Consider the following 21,574-nt stretch of genomic DNA (forward strand, 5'->3'; position numbering starts at 1 on the left):
TGAAGTTTGTTATGGTAGATGAGGGCTGTGAGAAAAAACACGGCCAGATCTTGAAAGCTCTTTAAACTAAATCCTGTTGGAAATGAGGAACTGCTGAAGGATCGTAAACCAAAGACCCACATGGTCAGATTGTACTACTGCTAGAAATATGAGTCTGGCGCAGGGTAGAAGACAGGTGCAAGAATAGGGGGAAAGCTGTGATAAGAGTAGAAGCCAGGAGACCAGTTAGGAGAATGCTTCCAGAGTTCAAGAAAAAGACACTGAGAGACTGTAGGACAAAGAAAGAAAACGCATCAACACATCCTCATCCTAAATTCATTTACTAGCTCTTTTAGTATCAGTTATCTAGAACCTCAAGTCTATCATCGACAACTTGTAGATTTAACTGCAAGGTTCCTACCTCCACCTCTTACACGACAGAGGTGAAGTTCCCTTACCACAAGCAGTGTCAATACGTGTTTGATATTTACATATACTCAGGTTTTCCAATCAATAAGGAATATACCCTTAATTACTTTATCTACTTATTCAAATATTTATTCTTATCATACCTCAGTAGGGGGAGGGGTAGAAAAAACTTTAACAGAACTAAGCAAAATTAAAAGTGGAAGAAAGACAAAAAACATTGCTTTGAATTATAGTTTTCAGACATCTTGAAAGGTATAAATAATCTTCCAAAATTTTATCTTGCATCAAGATATACAACCACGTGGGACATTCATTTCTTAATTTTAAGGAGTTGTTTTTCATTTTTCGAGCATTTTCCACAACTCAATCCAGCCCATGGCAAGAGTCAACGAATGACCATTCTGCCACACAACATTTATTCCTCCCATTATATGGTGGCAGGCCCAAAGGACTCCAAGGGCAATAATTTGAATGGAAGAAGTGATTATGCAATTTGTCTTAAAGGTCTGTTTGCATACCAAGGACATTGTTTTTACATATATCATATAATTCCCAGAGATGATGGAGATATATAAGCATAAACACTTCTTCACGTCCTCTTTCTCCATCTTAATAAGGACCTCAAAGTTCCACACATTAGGAAAATAGGTCTTAGAGAACAATCCAGGGGCTGGCCTGGTGGCGCAGCAGTTAAGTGCGCACGTTCCACGTCTCAGTGGCCCGGGGTTCGCTGTTTTGGATCTCGGATGCAGACATGGCACCGCTTGGTAAAAGCCATGCTGTGGTAGGCGTCCCACGTATAAAGCAGAGGAAGATGAGCATGGATGTTAGCTCAGGGCCAGTCTTCCTCAGCAAAAAGAGGAGAAGTGGCAGTAGTTAGCTCAGGGCTAATCTTCCTCAAAAAAAAAATAAAGAAGAAGAACAATCCACATTCTTTATAGTCTGCTTCCCACAGAGCCCATGTAAGGTGATAGAAAACTAGATTCATCTTATAGTGAAAGCTCAAGATAACTTAACTTTTTGCGAAAGAGAAAGTAACTGATAATCTTTATCCATTTGCTTCATCAGTATGTCCCAACCCCCACAGTATGTGATATATATGATATATGCTTAAGGCTGTGACTAAGAGAGAAGCAGTATATTCATCCAAATCATCATTCTACTATTTTGCACATAACCTCCTAAATTTTAAAAAGTTGCAGCTAATGTCTCTAGTATGGGCAAAGGGATCCATATTGCAGAAGTTATCATAGAGCAAAGCAGCAGAATCATTTAAGAGAGTTACATACTTTTTCTCATTACTTTCATCTGTGTAGGAGATGCCATAAAATCCATAGTAAGAACTAGATATATTTGCTGAATACTCTATCTTCAAGGTATAATTGTGTCCTTCAAGAAGGGCATCGGGGGCAACAATGGCGATTTGTTCATGAAATGGATATTCCAGGACCTCAGCGTGTTTTTCTTGGCTTGAAACTGCTGACATAAAAGTCACTCTTGAAATATTATGTCCTGTGCTGTGAAGAATAATATTCCACGTGGCCTGAAGAGCCTGAAGCGAAATCGTCACAGAACCCCTGAATGTCATCGAGGTTAGGTTTGGGTGTAGGTTAAGTTCATAGCGTAGGGGCATGATGGCAGTAGGAAGCCTGATTTGTGCCCATGGAAACAACTTCCCATTTGTTGCAAGTGGCTGAATTAGTACCATTGATTGGTTTTTTTTATGGCAGCCTTCTTTGGTAAAGGTACATCTGGGCAGCAGATAAATTACCATGATTACAGCAACAGCAATCACAATGACAGAAGCACAGACTACCATGGCCCTTGCAGAGGGTAGTGAACAAGTCCCATCTGGGCTCTGCCTGTAGCCAGCTGCACTGTTCCGCAGGCCTGAGCTTCTGTTCATGAAGGACATGCCCAGCAGCTTTGCAGATGACTCATAATCCTCTTCATCCTCATCCATCTCATGCTCACCAAGACCCCGCACCAGCAGTCGTGAACCTCGGGGCTCATATTCCACTTCATCAGGCTCTAGAGGATGTAAACAAGGCTCTTTGGCTAAATCCACCACATCTGGTTCTTCCTCAAACATGCTGTTTTCAATCATATTCCTGGGGAGCTGAAGCCGATCTAAAAAACCAAAACATAAGAACAAGGCACAGAGTTAGAAAAAAAAGCTCACCATAAAATGTCTACTAGCAAGACCACATTTAGTCTAAGAATTTTTTTCATCACTAGGACTTATTTCCATCTTAGAGCTACTGAATTAAATAAGATGCTTATAATATTCTTATATCATCCACTAAAAACTCAAGCATAAATACCACAGTCGTGAAACAAAAGAGCTAAATAAATAGGCTAATATCAAAAAAAGGCAGCGGAGATTAAACACTAATTTCCTTAATACACTCCTGCCCAACAGCCTGGGCTCTTGACTAGAACTTTAATTAGAGGGCCCTGCTTTGGCCTGCCTCTGGCTGTGCCTATCCCCACAGCGTGAGGAGTAAATAAGATCAAAGAGATGTGCCCACCCACAGTCCATTTCCCTCTTCTGGGGTCTGGGCACCAGCAACCCAGAATTTCTGCGTAAAAGGCCTCAAACCTGCTTTCAGGGCCTTTGCAGGTCTCTTTTCTGAGGCCCATTTCTCTCCATGAAGGACCCCAAACTGTTATGCCCATTTACGGGCTTGAAGGATGGATAAGCAACAGGCTAGGTTATTTTCCCCCCTGGAACAGGGATGTTGCTATTTCACAGCAAACTGAAAGTGGGAAATTATTTAGGAAATTTCCATAATCAAGAAATGATAAAAAATAAGACCAAAGAACTAGAAAAATCAGATGAAACTATAATCCAACCTGTTTTTTCATGCCTCCAGAGCATTCAGAAGTACAATCTATTCTCCCCTGTAACAACTGTATCACACACCAGGAGTGGAAGCGGATCTTGAGGAAGGGTAGTCATGGGAACTTTTATAAACTACAAAGAACCATACTCTCCAACTTACCAAGAACCACTGAGAAAAAAGACTCAAAAAGCAGAAGGATAAATAATCGCACACAGATCAACAATTCCTAGGATTAGATCACTCAATGTTCTTTATTTAAGAATCACAGAATTTTAGCTTTTAAAGGATCTCAAAAGTTTGATAATTGAAACCCTCATTAATCTTTCCCTACAAGGTACTTTATATGGATCATTTTTAAATCTCACAACAATTCTGTAAAATGGCAAGTATTATAACTATTTCAAACACAAGAAAACAAAAAAAACAGAAACAGACGTTAATTTATCTTCATAAAGTCAGAGTTATTTAGTCACAAAATATTAGAACCTAGGTCTAAAAATCTGGTTCGAAATTTTAGACTCTTTCCATTATTATACTGCATCCCCCACTCAACTAATTTAATAAAGGATGAGAGCTTATGCTTATTTATTTCTTTTGTACCTGGCAATGAAGTTGCTAAGAGTACAATTACAGTATTAGCAGAGCAAAACCTACACAAAATTAATATCTAGCTTAACAGAAATGCTATGTATTTCATGCTTTTCAACAAATACTAACTAAACAGTGGCAACTCATAATCCACCAAAGTACTGACAAATATTAGGATAATATTTACAGGCTTGCTACTCAGAGCGGTCTGCAGACCACAGCTTTTGAACACAATGCAGCTTTTTAGAAAAGCAGACTCTCAAGTCCCTTCCCTGAATTTGAATTTTAACAAATCCTCAGGTGATTTATGTGCACGTAAGTTTGAGAAGCACTGGTCTAAGCCTTCTCCATGGTCAGATCCCAGCCAGCTCTAGACACTCCATTCCTGGGTGTGCTCTGGCCACGCCATACTGCTTACTATTCTGAGAACAAGCCAGGCTGCTATGCCATGCTATTCTCCACACGCCTATTTTCCTCTCTGTTCCCTTTGCCTGTAAAGTCATCATTTCTTCCTTCCATCCCAGTCCACCTGGCGAACACCTGTTATTCTATAATTCAGCTTAACTTGGCACAGTGTAAACTAAGAAAAGTTATTTCATTTTCGTTTTTCTTTTTTTCATTATTACCTTTTAAAAATAAATTTTCTTTTCACTTCATCTCACTCCTTTCTGCTTTGGGGATCATAGAGACCCCAATGAGGCTGCCTTTTCCTACCCCCTCTCCATCCCAAACTTCATAAAAGCTATGCTAATTTAAAAGTTTACTTTGATAAAACTTTTAATCACTTTCTGGTGTGGGTTTAGCAAGCTGCCATCTATGTATCTCCTGTGAATTATCAGGAAACAGAAGAAGGGTGATAGTTACAATATGCTACTTTAGGAACTTAATCTCCTAAACTTCCTATAGTGCCCCAACTTCTTGTGATAAAGTTTTGTTTTGTTTTGATAGTTAACTGTGTTTGAGGGTCATTTACTTCATTAACAGAACAAATAATGCCGTAATTGAACTTAAAAAAGTTTTTTAACTCTTACGAACTCTTAATGGTTAGAAATTTTCAGTGGTAGTTTTATAGTACTTGGCATAGTGCTGCAGATTAGTTGCTTAATTTGCTTTTTCATTTTAAAATGTCTAAAGGTCTTCTCTGGTTTTTTTTTTTTTTTTTTTTTTACCTCATATGGGACCATTATGTTCTCTTAGACATTTGTCCATGTGTTTTGTGCTGCATCAGACCTGATGTAGACAACAATGGTACCTGGGCCGTAGGGTTTCATTTAATAAATTTCTAAACTAACTCTAAGTATAATCTCAGTTTAATAATTAAAGCATTCCCATTCCTGAATTCTACTTCCTTAGAAGTTCGTTTTTTTGCTTTTTGATTCTTCAGTAATGCCTCTTTAAAGCCAAGGGGTACTCTACAGTCTGACCATTTTAGCATCTTCTGTCTGCACTTTATTAATTTCAAATATTTTAACAAAGGCTTAGTCAGATGTCTGCCAAAATCCAAATAACTTACTTTATTATTTATCATCCAGTCAGATGTAGAATTTTAATTTTTTAGATATGGAACACATCGACCCATCTGTTGAATTTTACTGTACAACAGAAGCAAACTTTTGTTATGTGTGTATAATCATATCAAGTTAAATATAACAAACCAGGGGAAACCACTTTTATTACAGGTAGCCCAAGGAAGATTGTACTTCAAGCCTATTTAAGAAAATTTTGCATTGAATTTGTAATTCAGTATACTTTGATCTTAGCATTAAATTGTACTGTAATACATGACTAGCTCTTGCTTTACTGGGATTTATTCATACTGAAACAAGAGATCCTAAAGAAACAGGAAATTTTCTAAAACCTCTTAAATCCACATAAACAAGCTATCTATAAGCCAAAAGCAAAGAATATCCTAGTTGAAATGTTTCAGTTTTAAGTAACATAGGCCCATGTGGTTATAATCTAAGAAAACTGAAGACATTTCTCTTCATCAGATACTGCAAACTGGTGCTCCTTGATGTTGTCTGTGGACTAGTGCCAATCAGCAAACTGTTTGTAACCTGTCTGTGAGAGGATGCATGTAGAAAATTACTATTTAAAAACTTTTATAGCAATTTGACAGTAATTTCACGTCTATCAAATTTTATAATTTTAAAAATGGAGCTTATTTTTTGCATGTCTTTTTCCATTTCAGTTTTCCAATGACTCTTTTTTATATGTTAGAAAATTTCTGCAATAGATTAAAAATTTAAAAAACAAAAAAAGCTTGATTCTTTTGCTGAGATAATATGAGAAGCAATAGGTTGGATTGCCACAATAATGGCAATCAAGGTTGATATAAAGTTCTCAACTATGACAGTAGCAGTGGGAAATGAAAAGGAGGGAATGATTACAAGTCACATTAAAGAGGGAGAATACAAAGGAACTGATGCTCCCTTGGGTCAGATGGCCCTATAGGTTGAAAAGAGAGAGAAGTCTATGTCAATTCCCTATATATATTCTGGCTTGGGTAACTGGAAGAAGGAATGCCATTCACTGAGACTTAGAGTACAGGTTCAAATCCTGGCTTTTCCACTGACTTGACCTCAAACAGATTACCAAACATCCCTTAGCTTCAATTTCCTCAACTATAAATGTGCAAAACATCACTGTTTTGTAGTGTGGGTATAAGCATTGCTGTGTGGGTCTAGACTCAAAAGAGGGATCAGGGTGGAAGATTCAGATTTCAGAATCAACTGGGTATACATGATAATTAAAATCATGCAGATGGGTGAGTCTACTGAAAGGGAGATAAGAGTCAGAGAGCATCAGCATTTAAGAGGTAGGAAGAGGGACAACAAAGGAGAATAAAAAGGAATGTACTAGACATGAGAAAATCAGGACAGCAGCATCTCAGAAGGCAAGGAAGGGTTTCACAAAGAAACAAGTGGTCAGCATTACATGTCTTAGAAAGGTCAAGTAAAACGAGGCCTAGAGAAGCCACTAGATTTGGCAACCAGGGAACCAGTGACTTTTATGAGGTGCTTTCAGTGGAGTAGTGAGAACAGAAAGTGGCCCAAAGAAAGAATGGAAAATTAGCAATGGAAGGCAAGGGCTGCAGACTATTCTTTCAAGGTACAAAGTTGTGTATCAAGAAAAAAACATAGGGTCAAACTAAAAGAAAATACAGTCATGTGCCGTACGATGTTGTTTCAGTCAACAACGGACTGCATATACTACAGTGGTCCCATAAGATTAGTACCATATAGCCTACATGATAGTAGGCTACACCATCAGGGTTTGTGTAAGTACTGTAGAGGAGGAAGAAATTCTCCTCTGCCCTTCTAGGTTCTTCTGGCTGGTCTAAGAATTAAATTAGCATGAAACAGAATAACAGGAGAAAAACGCAAGTTTAATAACATGTATATATGGGAGAAACCCAGGAAAACCAAGTAACTCACCAAAATGGCTAAAGCCCTAAACTTTTAAGTTTACCATCCTCAGCCAAAGACAAAAGATGTTGGAGGTGGGGAGAGTCAGGGACTTCAAAGGAAAGGAAGGCAATTCACAGGTAGGTGAAAAGGAGCAAACGTTTGGAAAACAAGTGTTTGGCCACACAGAAACAGAAGAAGACAGATAGGAGCCCAACAAAGAGGCTTTTCCAGGTTCCTCCCTATCCACTACCTATGTCATGTTATGCTAGGGTGATAGGCTCACTTCCTGAGACAGATTTTTTTTTATCTGAATCCTTTTAGGCAGTTAATGGGGAGGTAACAAGAAAAACTTTCTGAGTCTTTTGTTTCTTAAAAATAATCAGCCTAAAATAATCCTCATGTTAAAGAGACACATTTTGGGGTGGCAAACTTGGTTCCTCTTCAGTACACTCTATGATGTTCTCATAACAACGAAATCACCTATTGACACATTTCTCAGAATGTATCCCTGTTATTAAGTGATGCATGACTGTTCTGGCACAGAGAAGAGTTAAATCCTTTTTTTTCCCTTCCTTCTCTCTGTTTAAAATGAGAACTTAACATGTATTTCTGTGAGGAAGGAAAGTAAGGAAAGACAAAATGAAAAGGCAGAGTAGACATGGGGAAATGGTGGAGTAATATCCCAGAGGGACAGGAAGACATCACCAGAACTCCAGTAGAGAGATTAACTGTGATGGGAGCTGGGTACTCTCTTCCTCCAAGCCTGGAAGACAGGAAGTGAAGAGAGAGAAGTATGTATATGAGCATGGAAAGCTCACGGTGTGAACAGCAGAGAGCCTTCATGTCCTCTGTGACAGAGGAAGCAAGGCCATCTGCCCATAGCCAAAGGCAGTTGTGGGGAAGGCATAGGTAGCTTGAGGTGAAAAATAAAGGACAGATGCTATAGGAGAGGACCAGGAAGGGTTGACCCAAGGAGAAAGTATGGCTGAGAAGTTCAGTAGGCCCGTGGAATTTGTCATACTACCAGTTTCCATGAACGTCTTTAGCAGTGCTTACCAGCCCAGGTCTAAAGGAAGAGAAAGCATGTTTGGTGTGTTTTACCACAATTAAATACAAAAAAAAAATAAATGAAAATTAATAATAAAAAAATAGTAGACAAAGCAGACAGATAATCCAGGGTTAAATATGTAGGGAGGATGTAATGAGAAGCTAAGGGGAAAATGTGTAGAGTGTGCTGGCAAGAGAGTAAACGGTTATCTGAGGGGTTCAACTAGAAAGCAAGACAAAAAGTAAAGCTAGGGCAAACAACATAGTGAACAACTTGAATTAGACGGAGCAAACTTCCCACAGACTTTAATCCTTTTAAAGTATCATCACATTTTCTGAGAAAATGGAATGAAATGTGGTCTATTTTCAAATCAACAAACCAAAACAACTTTAAAAGAATAGGCCTAATCTAAATAAGACTTCCGGGGCAGATACAAGATTCGTTGCACTCAATTAGGTAATATAGCAACTTGCTATATTCAGATTAGGCCCTAACAATAAAGGATTATTCTTCTTCTGAGGTCCCATGACATATTTAAATAGAGCTAAAAGCTCCAAGCATGAGCTAGCATTTAGATCTTCTAGATCATTTCCAAATGGAAATTGCATTAAATTTCTGAAGTGATGGCTAATTATCAAAGTAACTATTTCCCTAATGAGCAATCCTCTTCCATCAAAAAGGGATTTTATTTTAAAGAAGTTTAAGCTTAAAAAGAAAAGACTAGGATTTAGAACAAAAAGAGTGATTTTTCTCTACAGGTCTAATCTGACAAAACATCCAATCCCACTACCCCACACTCAAAGAAAATCTCTTCCTATGAATCACAATGCTCATGTTAAGTTGTAAGTTTAGATATATCATTATCTCACCAGAATGTGAAGGGCAGTCATTAACAGAGAACAAGTTTTGAAGATGTTCTAAGCAGACCCTTTCCATGACACATCCTGTTAGCTAACACTTCAATGTATAAGCAGCATCATAAAATACAAACACAGACTGTCTTGTGTGCATTCCTACTTTTACCACTGATATATAGTGCTTTTTCACAAACTACATTTAATTTGCCAATCGACAGGCCCAAGGTCATAACCCAGGATGCAGGGTCCAAGCACAGTCTTTCTCTCTTCTGTTCCCCTCTCCCCCTTGTCTGCCTTGTGAAGAGAGAAGTGAATGGATGACTGGGGGTGGGAGATGGGAAGATGAGAGAGAAATGATTCAGTTCATGAGCACCATAAGCTCACTTTACTTAGTTCTAAGAAAGACAAAGATTTATTTTTCCCTTATAAGCTACCCCTAAATTTCACTAAAATACATATAAAAATGCTGTGGGAGACTTCTACTTACAATGACAGAGTAATTGGTACCAGACTTCTCCTCTTCTCATCAATAACTATTAAACTGGACAAAAGGATGCAACTATTTTCAGGCACTAGACAAGAGACAGACCAAGACTGTAACCTCTCAGAGAATGAAAAGGTGAGCACACATTTGCTCTGGTTCTCTGCCTTGGGACAATTTCCTAATTGCAGTACAGTGAGCTGGAGTCCAAGCAGAGCAAGGCTGGTAGGCAGAGACAGGGCACCAAAGAAAAGGGAGCTGTGCAGGGGGGAGACCACAGAAGCTTGTACAAGGGTTTCCTGAGAGTCCTTAACCAATGCTGCACATAACTATGTGAGGCTTGCAAAAGAGTGACTGTAATATGGAACAGAAATGCAAGTGGTCAAGAAGCATAGGGAAACACTGGTAGTGTGACCCAGCCCAAACAAAGGGAACTCATTAACACTCTGGGCATCAACTGAAACACTAAAAAGGTTCACTTTAAAGTAAAAGCACACCCTAGAATAAGGCCTACTCTATATCCACACTAACAAAGTCTAAAACTAAGCCCTAATAAAATCCATAAGGGAAACAGAATTTGGAGGATGAGTCTTGCTAAGTTAGAGGGCCCTGAGAAAAAAATCTTGAGTTTTCCACAGATCTTCCCTAGCAAAACATAAAACCAAGCCTACACAAGGTGATCAGCCAGTAACTAAACTGCCTACCAAAACAAAAACCAACACTCTACAGAGAAACTGAAAAAAAGAAAAAAATTCAGCATCTCTGCAACATATCACCAACACTGTCCAATACATAATAGAAAATTACTAGATAGTCAGTGAAACAAGAAAATGTGACCCATAAGAAAAAATAAGTCATTAGAAACTGACTTTAAGTTGGCCCAGATATTGCATTTAGTAAAAATTTAAGAGTAGCTATTAAAAATGTGTCTCAAAGACTAAAGAAAAACGTGTTTTAAAAACATAACAATGAAAGGGAATATATGAACAGATAGGAAACTCAGCAGAGAAACGGAAACCACAAAAAAAGCCCAAATGAGAAAAAAAAAATGGAAATGAACTAAAATGAAAAAGTCACCAAATGGACTTAATCATAGACTGAAGAGAGCAAAAGAGTCTGTGAACTTGACAGATCATCAGCAGTTACCAATTTGAGAAACAAAGAGAAAAAAGGATTGAAGAAAAATGAACAGAGCATCAGGGATTTGTGGGACAATTATCAGATGGTCTAACACATATCTAATCGGAGCCCCAGAAGAAGACCATGAGAATGAGGCAGAAAAAAAATTTGAGGAAATAATAGTTAAAATTTTACTGTTTGATGAAAATGCTATTTGCCAGAACCAAAAAGCTCATCTAACTCCAAAGATGATAAAGACAAAGAAAATCATATCTAGCTACAACATAGTCAGACCGTTGAAAACCAAAGATAAGGAGGTCTTTAAACTAGCCTGAAAACAGTATGTTATAGGAGAAAAATAATGCAAAGAACACTAACTTCTCAATACAACAATGGGAGCCAGAAAAATAAATTTCTAAGTAATCCATAAGTCAAAGAATAAACCACAATGAATTGAGAAAATATCTGAAATAATAAAAACACAACATATCAAATTTGAGAGAAATTTACTGTTTTAAATGTGATACTAGAGAAAGGTTTAAAATCAATGACATAAGTTTCCACCCTAAGAAGCTAGACAAAAATAGCAAATTACACCTAAGTATAAGAAATAATAAAGAACAGAGCAGAAATCAACAAAATAGAAAACAGAGAAACATGAGAAAATTAGCAAAGTAAGAAATGCTGCTGGAGAACAGGAAAGTACTGTTATTGGCTCTAAATCATATTCTCCTAGAAACTGGCCTAAAAATCTACATATATCAAGTCCTAGTGGATCTCAAAGACCAATTTTTCACTTCTCCTCAAAAGTCTAGTTAGCTTCATGAAAGAGACAAATTAGAATTGGGTCCTGTGCTAGAAAGAGATCCTCTTTAACAAGCCCAACAGTCTTACATCTGTTCCTCTTTCAAGAATATCTGGCAAACACAAAATCATCTAGCCAGTGCTAATTAAGGTTGTTATACCTGAATTTAGAAAATGCATATGTTCTCCCCCTCTTCTTAAATAAAAACCTAGGAATTTTTTTGTTGTTGTTGTAAATCCAAGTATTTAAAATGAATTAGAGAGCTACTATTTAAAGGAAACCTCTTATGATCTCTTCAAAAGTAAAAACCATGTTCTTAAGCAAATAACGTACTTAACTCACCTATTTCTGTATTTTGATTTTTGTAGATTTTTTTTATTAAAAAGGGAGACCTGGGGCTGGCTCCATGGCCTAGTGGTTAAGTTCGGCGAGCTCTGCTTTGGTGGCTCAGGCTCCATTCCCGGGTGCAGACCTACACCACTTCTTGGCAGCCAAGCTGTGGCCAAGACCCACATACAAAACAGAGGAAGACTGGCACAGACGTTAGCTCAGGACAAATCTTCCTCAGCAAAAAAAAGGGGGGGAAATCCCTTTTTATTTGAAGTGTCTATTTAAAATTTTAACTGAGTATTTCTCAATAGGAAAATCCAAAAGAAAAAATAAAAAGGCCTCATTTTTAAGCATTTGATTTTAAGTGCCTACTTCATTTAGGGTAATCACGACACTATGGGGCTCATTTTGCAGAAATACAACCATCCTGCAGTAGTTCTGGTTACAGTTATGTGAAACCAATCTCCACAGCTAGCAACTTCGTTCTGAATCTGAGTGACCCAATGGCCAAATCTATGTATAAACTAAATTGGTCCTTGGCTCTCAGTCATGCTTCCACAAATCTAAAGCACACACAACCACACACAGCGCCCGCTCCATCTCTGACCAGTATGTGAGACCATACACATGTTGCAAGCATCTCAGTTTCTCTCAAGCATGCCGGGCTGCTGTAGTCACCTCATCCTTGTAGCCTTACCCCACCCCCTCATCACTGTCCTCAGCCCACAGGCCTCTCTCCTCCCTCTTCATTACACTAGTCCAACGTAATCTTTTCAAATCCTTAGTTTCTTTCATCTTTTAAAAATCAATTCAACTATCCTTGGAACAAATGTCCTACTCTGACCCATTCCCTTACTCTCCCTAAAAGAGTACACTACAAAAAATTAAGATGCCTACCTGTTCCCTTAGAATGAAAAGGTTGGAAGGATTGCAGTAAAGAAATGCTCAATTGGGCCCTGAAAAAAATAACCCAGCGAGACTTCCACAGATAGTACTTTTTCCTCATATGGTAACTCCTTGGACAATCTAGGAAAAGCAGCTTGATTTATAATACACTTGACATTATCTAGTCATCATTCTAAAGTAATCCTGCCAACTTGGAAGATTATCCAGTACAGGCTTGCCTCTTGGTAGCCGCTGTCCATAGAGTTATGTTTATAATTAGACTGTGCAGTGTTAATTATGCTGGCCACCCTGCCAATGTTCTACAGAGACTACAGGGAGAGATCAAATCAACCATTCCCGAACTATGAGTCACCTCACTCTCTCCACACCACACACCACTGGCAGCAGCTCAAATCTGGAAAATGGAAGTTGAGCATACTACATCTTATACAGCCTTTCACATTTAGGATGAAATACTGAGTTCCAAAACTTGCTCCACATACTTTTCTAGGATAATAAGTACATTTTAATGCTGGTAATTTTTCACTTCTTAAAGAATTACAAGTTGAAGGAGAGAAAGTTTAGAAAACTTTCAAGGCCTGGTTTACCCTACAGAGAAGGGAATTTCTGCATAAGTAAACTATAATTATAAATTTTGCTTCACACTTAGATAACTCCTCCAGGGAAGGGCTCTTATCTCATTCATCTTTGTATTCCTGGTGCCTAGCAGGGAAGAAGCCTGCAATAAATGTTAAAATGAAAGTCGCAATAGCCAACACATTAAAACGAAGTATTAATTAATGAAAATTACCTCCATGTCCACTCATAACTCTTTGAGGGCTGAATCCAGGTTTACTGAAATTTGGAGTAACATAGAACTAATATGCTAGCTATGAGATTAAGAAGGGCCTTCTAACACCTGCTGTGGGACTGGGTCTCAAATCAGGACTTAGCAGTACTTTGGTGATTACGGGCTCTGAGCCACTGCATTTCATTTCTACTGGACACTGATTGTTCAGATTTATTACTACATTTCATCTTCTTTCTTCAAAGCCAGTATATAATTTAAGTCAACTATGGTTTAGGAGACATAAAGTACAGTGAAGAGAAACCTGGGGAGTCTAGTTCTGGCTCTGCCACTTAGTGTGTGTTGGAACCTCAGTGTTCTCATTGGTAAAATGGGCTTAGTAACTGCCCTGTCCACATAGATGATCATAGGGGTCAAATTAGATAAGTGGGTCACAACACTTTGCAAATTATGAGGTGCCACATATAACCATCACTACAATTACCTCCCTCACACCTTTTACCATAAAAGATGATGCTTACATGTTGCTCGCAGCACATATTAGTAGATAAATTCCTAAAATAAGAAAACCTCCAGAAACCTCATTTTGCCTGCTCTGCCATAAATACCAAATGATAATGTCAGCAACACTCTGGCCTCTTGATGTCTTTTAGGATCAGCAACAGCAATGTCCACGGAGGACTTCAGCCAGTGTGGAACCGGATAACTTTAGATAATTCTATCTGTTTCACAGAGATTTTAATACACAGGTTTTAGGTTTTTAAAAATCTGATTTCTAAGACATGTGTCAAATATCTGCCTTGACCATAAAGATGCTGCAACTCTTCCCAAAATATCCCTAGGGATTAAGTGTATCTAAAGGTCACACTCATTTGCTATTAAGTGTATTTACATAATAAAACTCAGATGTCTAATGCCAGCTACAATTTCTAAGAAGGCTATTTAAATCTATATAATGCTCAACATTTTTTGGGTGAAATAACCTAAAGGGCAGAATTACACAGACAACGATTTTACTTTACCAAACTAAAACATTCAGTCAATAAATTTTCCACCGTCTTCAAATTCTACACTGCATTATATTTACTATGTCTAATCACAGCTGCTATTTTCTGTGCAGTTTTGTAGTCCTATGAGCAAGAATCAACACTTCAGTGCTGGAGCAAAGATGCAAAGAAGATGAATGACTTGCTAGTTTAATGTTGCAGCTAGGAAGCACGTTATTTTAAATTCCTATCAAGGAGAACATTTACTATGAAAAGGAGGTGCTCTACTAGAGAATCAAACAGAAACAAGAACTACAGCACATAAAGAATCCTGCTGTGAGATGCTTCAGATACAGAATTTAACGTTAAAGATCAAAGAGAAGGACAAATAAACACCTGTAGTCTAATATAAAACTTAATCGTAAAACAAGAATAAAAAAGTTAGGGAGGAGTCATTTCCTTCAGTAAAGGAAGGAAATTTTCTACCTCAACAAACAAGATAGATGTTTTTTTAACCTAAGTCCACTTACCAAGCCTCCAAATTAACCAGTGTTCTTCCTTCCCTCTGTAAGACATTTTCTGACGCCAAGTGCCCACTGAATGTCTACAGCTAAAAGGTTACTCTCTGAAAGCTCAAGCACTTATGCCCCCACCAAAGCTTCTGTATCCTTACCAAGAATTAGTTGTCTGTTCTCAAATCAGTTTATGCTAGTTAAAATTATAATTGTAGTTACATAATAATCAAGTATTACATTAAATGAAAAAAATACAAAAAGAAAACTGTTCCTATGTAAATTGAGTTATGCATCAGAAAGATCTTACAAAACTGAGTTCTCCAAATAACACTGCTACCAAATTAAGTATTAGCAAGAAAAGCAAAAAGATTGGAGGAGGGGAGTCCTAGAAGGGTTTTTGCACCCAGGCTTCAAAGTATCTATGGTTCTCAAACCACGTGAAAACAAAAAAGGATCTGGAAATTACAGACGCATCACGGGCAGCACATATTATATACAAGAAGAAATGTGTAACCTAAGTTGCCAATATCATCTTATTGACTAAAACTTTTCTTTTGCATATGGGTCCACTGGTCAGAGTTCTTTATTTTTCTTTTTGTATGACTTACATCAATTTCCCTTTAAAACAATCTCAAACATAATGAATATTTTTTAAAACCTAGTTAGGTCTAAGGCTCACATCTAAGACCTCATCCTGACAGTCAAGAGCAGATATCTAAGTTCCCCCAAACATAAACCATAATGTGTACATTTACTTGTGAAGGTCTGAAGAACAATTTTACTGTTAACACCTAAGAACCTAGCTCTGCAAAGTTATACTTATTGATGAGTTTAAAACAGAGAATTTTTTAAATCATGTCTTATCAATACACATCAAAAGCCTAAAAAATGTTCTTTGACCAAGTAAATCCACAAGAGGAATTTATCCTAAGAGTAACTGCACAGAGACACATGTATAAGAATGTTTATAGCAGTGTTGCTTACATAGCAAGAAAAAGGAAACAACCTAAATGTGTAACAACATGGGATAGGTATTTTCATACCCAATAAAATATTATGCAGATATGAAAATTATTTACATCTATTTTAAACATAGAAAGGCGTTCAAAATATAGTATTAAGAGTCAGGTTATAGAATTTTAAATAAATAAATATTCATCGAGTTGGATACACTATAAATAAAAATGTTAACAGTAGTTATTTCTGGGAGGCGGAGTAATGAGTATGTTGGTGTTTCTATTATTTATATCTTCTACTTTTTATATCTAAAAATAGGAAAATCCCCTCCACATGTACAGATCATGTTTTAATCTGTCAAGATCTAAAGTTAATAAATTAATAAAAAATTAACATTGTTGGAGTGTCTTAGAAATGGCACTGGACAGTGAAATCAAGAAACCTAGATGATACCAGGATAGAATTTGCTATTAATCTCCACAGGACTTCCTATTAAGAGGTGGAGTCTAAATCACCACCCCTTGAATCCTTGTTGGCCTTGTAACTTGCTTTAATCAATGGAATGCAGCAGAAGCGACAACGTAAAATTTCCAATCCTAGGCTTTAAGAGGCCTCATAGCTTTCACTATTTGTCTTTTGCTGACCTGAGAGCCCCATGAGAAGAAATCTGAACTAGCCTCCTTGTGGATGAGGAACCACATGGGAAGACAAAACAAGCCCAGCCAACAGCCGGTACCAAATGCCAGATATGCGAGTGATGCTGTCTTAAATCTTTCGAATTAAACTTCCAGATGATGGCTGCTACAAGTGACCTCAGGCAAGATCAGTGGAAGAAAGATCCAGCTGACCCCACTATAAACTGCTGACCTACAAAATCATAAGCAAATAAAATCGTGGTTGCTTTAAGCCATTAAATTTTGTGATTTACTAGGCAGTAATAGATGATTAATTTATCCATCATCCACATAGTATACTCTTAATATTTTGGTGTACTATTCTTACAGACTAATTTATCCCCTAAGACAAAACTGAGATTATTCTGTACATGCTAGTTCTACGATCTGTGGCATCTTTGAAATGGGAACACATGCAAGGCGCCATGGTTATTTTAGACTTCAACTCAGACACATAAGGAGAGAACAGAACACTTGGTATTCAGAACACTTTGCATTCTTCATACAAAAACTCCTGAGTGCAGCTATGGGCTTTTCTTCCAAAGCCCAAAGGCCTTGATGTACATGACTTTATAGTTTCTCACTCTCTCATCAATGGATGTGAGAATGCTTTACCTGGGATCCTAGAAGAGGACAAGGTTAAACACTGAAAGTAGTAAAACCAAGTTCATCACCACCACAACCATTTTAACATTACCATCAGTAATGATGATGATAAAAAATCAACATTCTCTGAGGGCTTTAACATGTGCTAATAACGGGCTCAGCACAGCAAAATAGTTAAGAATGTCTCTGGAACAAGACTGCTCTGGCCACTTCCTGTGTAAACTTGAGCAAGTTATTTCATCTTTCAAGCTCAGTTTGCTCATTTGTAAAATGGAGATCATAATAGTACCTATCTCATTGAGTTGTGAGAATTAAACAAGACACCTGTAAAACATTTGGAACAGAGCCTAGCACATAGTAAGTGGTCAATAATTAGCTTTCTGTATTAATTAATTTTACATGTGTCATCCAGTTTAATTTAATCCCCACGACATTTTATAAATGAAGAAATGAGAGTCAGAGAGGTTAAAGAACTTGCTAGTAAGTGGCACAGCCAAGTTCCCAGCCCACATTTTTCTGACTGTAGCAGTTAAACCCTTCAACACCATGTGACGTGACTTAAAATAGCCCAGGCGTGTCAAACCATGTCCCTCGAGCCAGGGAAATGTTTCATGTCTTCACAGCCTCAGGAGCTGGGCTGGGGTGGTCGCAGAGCCACCTCTGCATGAGAGCTGAAGAGCTGCACAGAGGTTTAGCACAGCCTCAGGGCTGAACACAACTACCACCATGTGTCAGATACTGACGCTGTGGTTTGCACAACTCTCTTCACCAGGCACTTCGTAGGTATTCAAAAAGCGCTGCCAGATGTTGTCCAATTACATTCACTGTATTATTCCATTATGGGCTTTCCCCCTCTCTCATTAAGATTATAAAATTATCCAAATACAACACAGTTTATTGAAACTTTTTTGCTATTTTAGAAAACTAGAAGCTTTCTTAGAGACCCTCTAAACCTATTATGCTTTACAGGTAAAACAATTAACTTTTGTCTAAAGTTATACAGCTGGTTAGTAAAACCGACTGGAACCAGGGAGATTTCTTTTTTTTAATTTTTAAATTTTAACTTCTCTACAGGAAGATGGAAGTGAAATGGTGAGTGAGTTTAACCCACAGAACTGCTCAGCTAAGTTTAGTTCTACCAAAATTTAGCTCAGTTATTTTGAAAACAACCACTTTCTCAGACTTACAGGAAATGTTAAGCAACCTCAGAGAAGTCACTTGTTCTTGCACTGTAGTAGACAATTGTTTTTTTTTTAAAAATTGACTCCTTTTCAGATAACAGAACTTCCTAACATGGTCTACTCATCAACTGAAAAACCAAGTCTACAAGATGCTACAAGTTATTCTATTCTAGATAACTGGATATCTACTCTAGATATCCTTTTTCCCTTAAAAACAGCAAAGAGATCTATATTTTTTAAAATGACTTTTTACATTTTATAATAAAATGAATTCTCAAGACTTTAAGACCAAACTAGAAGAATAAAAATCATTTCAGGGAACAGACAAGCTGACACTTCAAGCACTCAGCAACATAGTTCCATCCTGAACTCAGACAAAACAGACCAGATATGACTGAAAGTTGTTTTTTTTTTTTTTAAAGATTTTATTTTTCCTTTTTCTCCCCAAAGACCCCCGGTACATAGTTGTATATTCTTCGTTGTGGGTCCTTCTAGTTGTGGCATGTGGGACGCTGCCTCAGCGCGGTCTGATGAGCAGTGCCATGTCCGCGCCCAGGATTCGAACCAACGAAACACTGGGCCGCCTGCAGCGGAGCGCACGAACTTAACCACTCGGCCACGGGGCCAGCCCCTGAAAGTTGTATTTTTTGAGAAACTTCTCATGTTGTACTATAGCTGATTTTTTGAGAAAATATATCTGCTGTCTCCTCTTCTTCCTGTAGTACTAGCTGAACCCTGCTACAATAAAATGTGATACTTGGGATGAAAGAATCTGTATAATTACTAATATAGGAGTTTTCTGGCTAAGCGATAAAACTTTACTTACTAATTTTTAAAATCTGTTTTTTGATGCAAACATTTCTACCACATTTTATTACTTTCCCAGCTTCTCACAAAGCCTAGTCTCAACAAAGGGTCACCACTGGGAAAAAGTAACTGCACAGCTACTTGTCGGGACACAGAACTCATGTTCTGGCTGATAAGAGTACTAACAGGAAATGACAGCCCACACTCACACCCCAGAATTTAACCAATTTGCTTAAAAATGCATTTCAATTAACAACTTAAAGTTTACAGCAAATCATATTGCGTGGGATTTTTTTTTTAAGTTTCAGTTTAGATTCATTCATTGAACCAAGCTTCACTGCAGCTGTTTACTCCAGCTATTTTTCGGGGGATTTACAAGCTCAACCGAAGATCAATTTTGATCATGATTCACATATCAGACAGTAAACATTTCTTAAAGATAAACAAATTATTCAATTTGAAGAACAAAAGAAAGATTTAGAAAAAGATGAATAGTGCCTCAGGGACCTGTAGGACAATATCAAAAGGACTAACATATACGTAATTGGAGTCCTAGAATGACAGGAAAAAAACATTGGGCAGAAAAATTATCTGAAGAAACAACGGTCCACAACTTGGGAAATATGGTGAAAGACATAAAGTCAGATTCAAGAAGTTCAATGAACCTAAAAAAGAATAACCCCAAAGATAACCAAGATACAAATAATCAAAATGCTAAAAACCAAAAGTAAAGAAAAACTGAAAAACAGCTAGAAAGAAGATGACATATTACATATAGGGTACCCACAATTCAAATTTCCAATAGATTTCTTAACAGAAAACTACGGAGGCCAGAAGATGATAGAGCAATATCTTTAGTGTTTTTATACATGGAACTACTTATATATATGTGCAATATATAATACACATATTATGTATTACGCAAATATATTTACATCTTTGTGTAAACGTGTATCCAGAATACATTAAAAAAACTCTTCAGAACTCAATAAATGGGCAAAAGGTTTGAACAACCATTTCATAAAAAAAGATGAACTAATGGCCAAAAAACACATGAAAAGATGCTCCAAATCAATAGTCATCAGGGAAATGAAATTAAAACCACAGTGAGATACCACTAAACACCCATTGGATTGGCTAAAATTAAAAAGATTAATGATGTCACATCTTGGGGAGGATGTGGAAAATAAGCACTCTCATACATTGCCAATGGAAATGCAAAATGGTAAAACCAGTTTGGAAAACGGCATTGTCTTAAAAAGTTGAAACAAACAGCTAGCAGATGACCCAACCAATCAACTCCTAGGTATCTAGCCAAGAGAAAATAAAGTCTACACAAAGACTTGTACTTCAATGTTCGCAGCAGCTTTATTCATAATAATCCAAAACTGGAAACAAATGTCCATTAAGAGGTAAATGGATAAACAAATTACAGTATATCCATACAATGGAATACTACCCAGCAATTTTTTAAAAAGCAAAAAAAGGGACTAATATTACATAGATGAGTATCAAAATAAAATTATTACGCTGAGTGAAAGAAGCCAGGCCAAAAAACATAGCGTATGATTCCACTTATTAAAAATCTATATAATTCCATCTATATAAAATTCTAGAAAATATAAACTAATCTATAGCGACAGAAAGCAGATCAGTGTTTGCCTAGGACTGGAGATAAGAGGAAGAGATACACCGTAAACTTTTTTCATTTTGCTTTGACTTTAACTTTAAAAAGTGTAACACCAAGAATCATGAATATGCAACACTTAAGTACTCTGATTTTAATTATAGAAGGCCAATTTGAGAGGTTTATTCACTTGAACAATTAATGCACATTCACATGCTAGACTCCAGCCCTTTGTTCCACAATTACTTTTTGTCCACTCATACAAAGGAAGCATAAAATGTCTCCTGTTTAAAAGTATTCCTGACACTTACTATAAACACCAAGAGAGAAGGACTAATTCTCTATAATAATAAATACTTCAATGTACTCTGGATGGGTGGGTATATCACCTACTCTTATAGAATGCTAGTACAGTTGGCTGAACTTACACATACATGCCAAGGTGCACATGTTTACATTTGATCACAAACCATATGTCTTATTTTGAGGATAGGGGAAAGGAAGACAGTTTTTTGTTTTCTGTTTTTGTTTTCTTGAGGAAGATTAGCCCTAAGCTAACATCCGTGCCCATCTTCCTCTATTTTTTATGTGGGATGTCTGCCACAGCACGGCTTGATAAGCAGTGCATAGGTCCAT

At 37.3% G+C, this 21,574-nt stretch overlaps 1 protein-coding gene across 18 annotated transcripts in view; it reads right to left on the bottom strand.

The window, feature by feature from the left end:
* LNPEP (leucyl and cystinyl aminopeptidase) overlaps nucleotides 1-21,574 on the bottom strand; it is a 107,411-nt gene that overhangs the window by 69,363 nt on the left and 16,474 nt on the right. For all 18 annotated transcript variants that reach the window (XR_011425167.1, XR_011425171.1, XR_011425170.1 and 15 more), the window contains exon 2: nucleotides 1,698-2,538. Coding sequence is in view for 8 of the 18 variants with exons in the window: in XM_070233256.1 (XP_070089357.1) it covers nucleotides 1,698-2,538 (841 nt within the window). In the remaining 10 variants the exon portion in view is untranslated. The remainder of the gene's footprint in view (nucleotides 1-1,697; nucleotides 2,539-21,574) is intronic.

The sequence above is a fragment of the Equus caballus genome, chromosome 14, assembly GCF_041296265.1.
Source record: "Equus caballus isolate H_3958 breed thoroughbred chromosome 14, TB-T2T, whole genome shotgun sequence".
Lineage (NCBI taxonomy): Eukaryota > Metazoa > Chordata > Mammalia > Perissodactyla > Equidae > Equus > Equus caballus.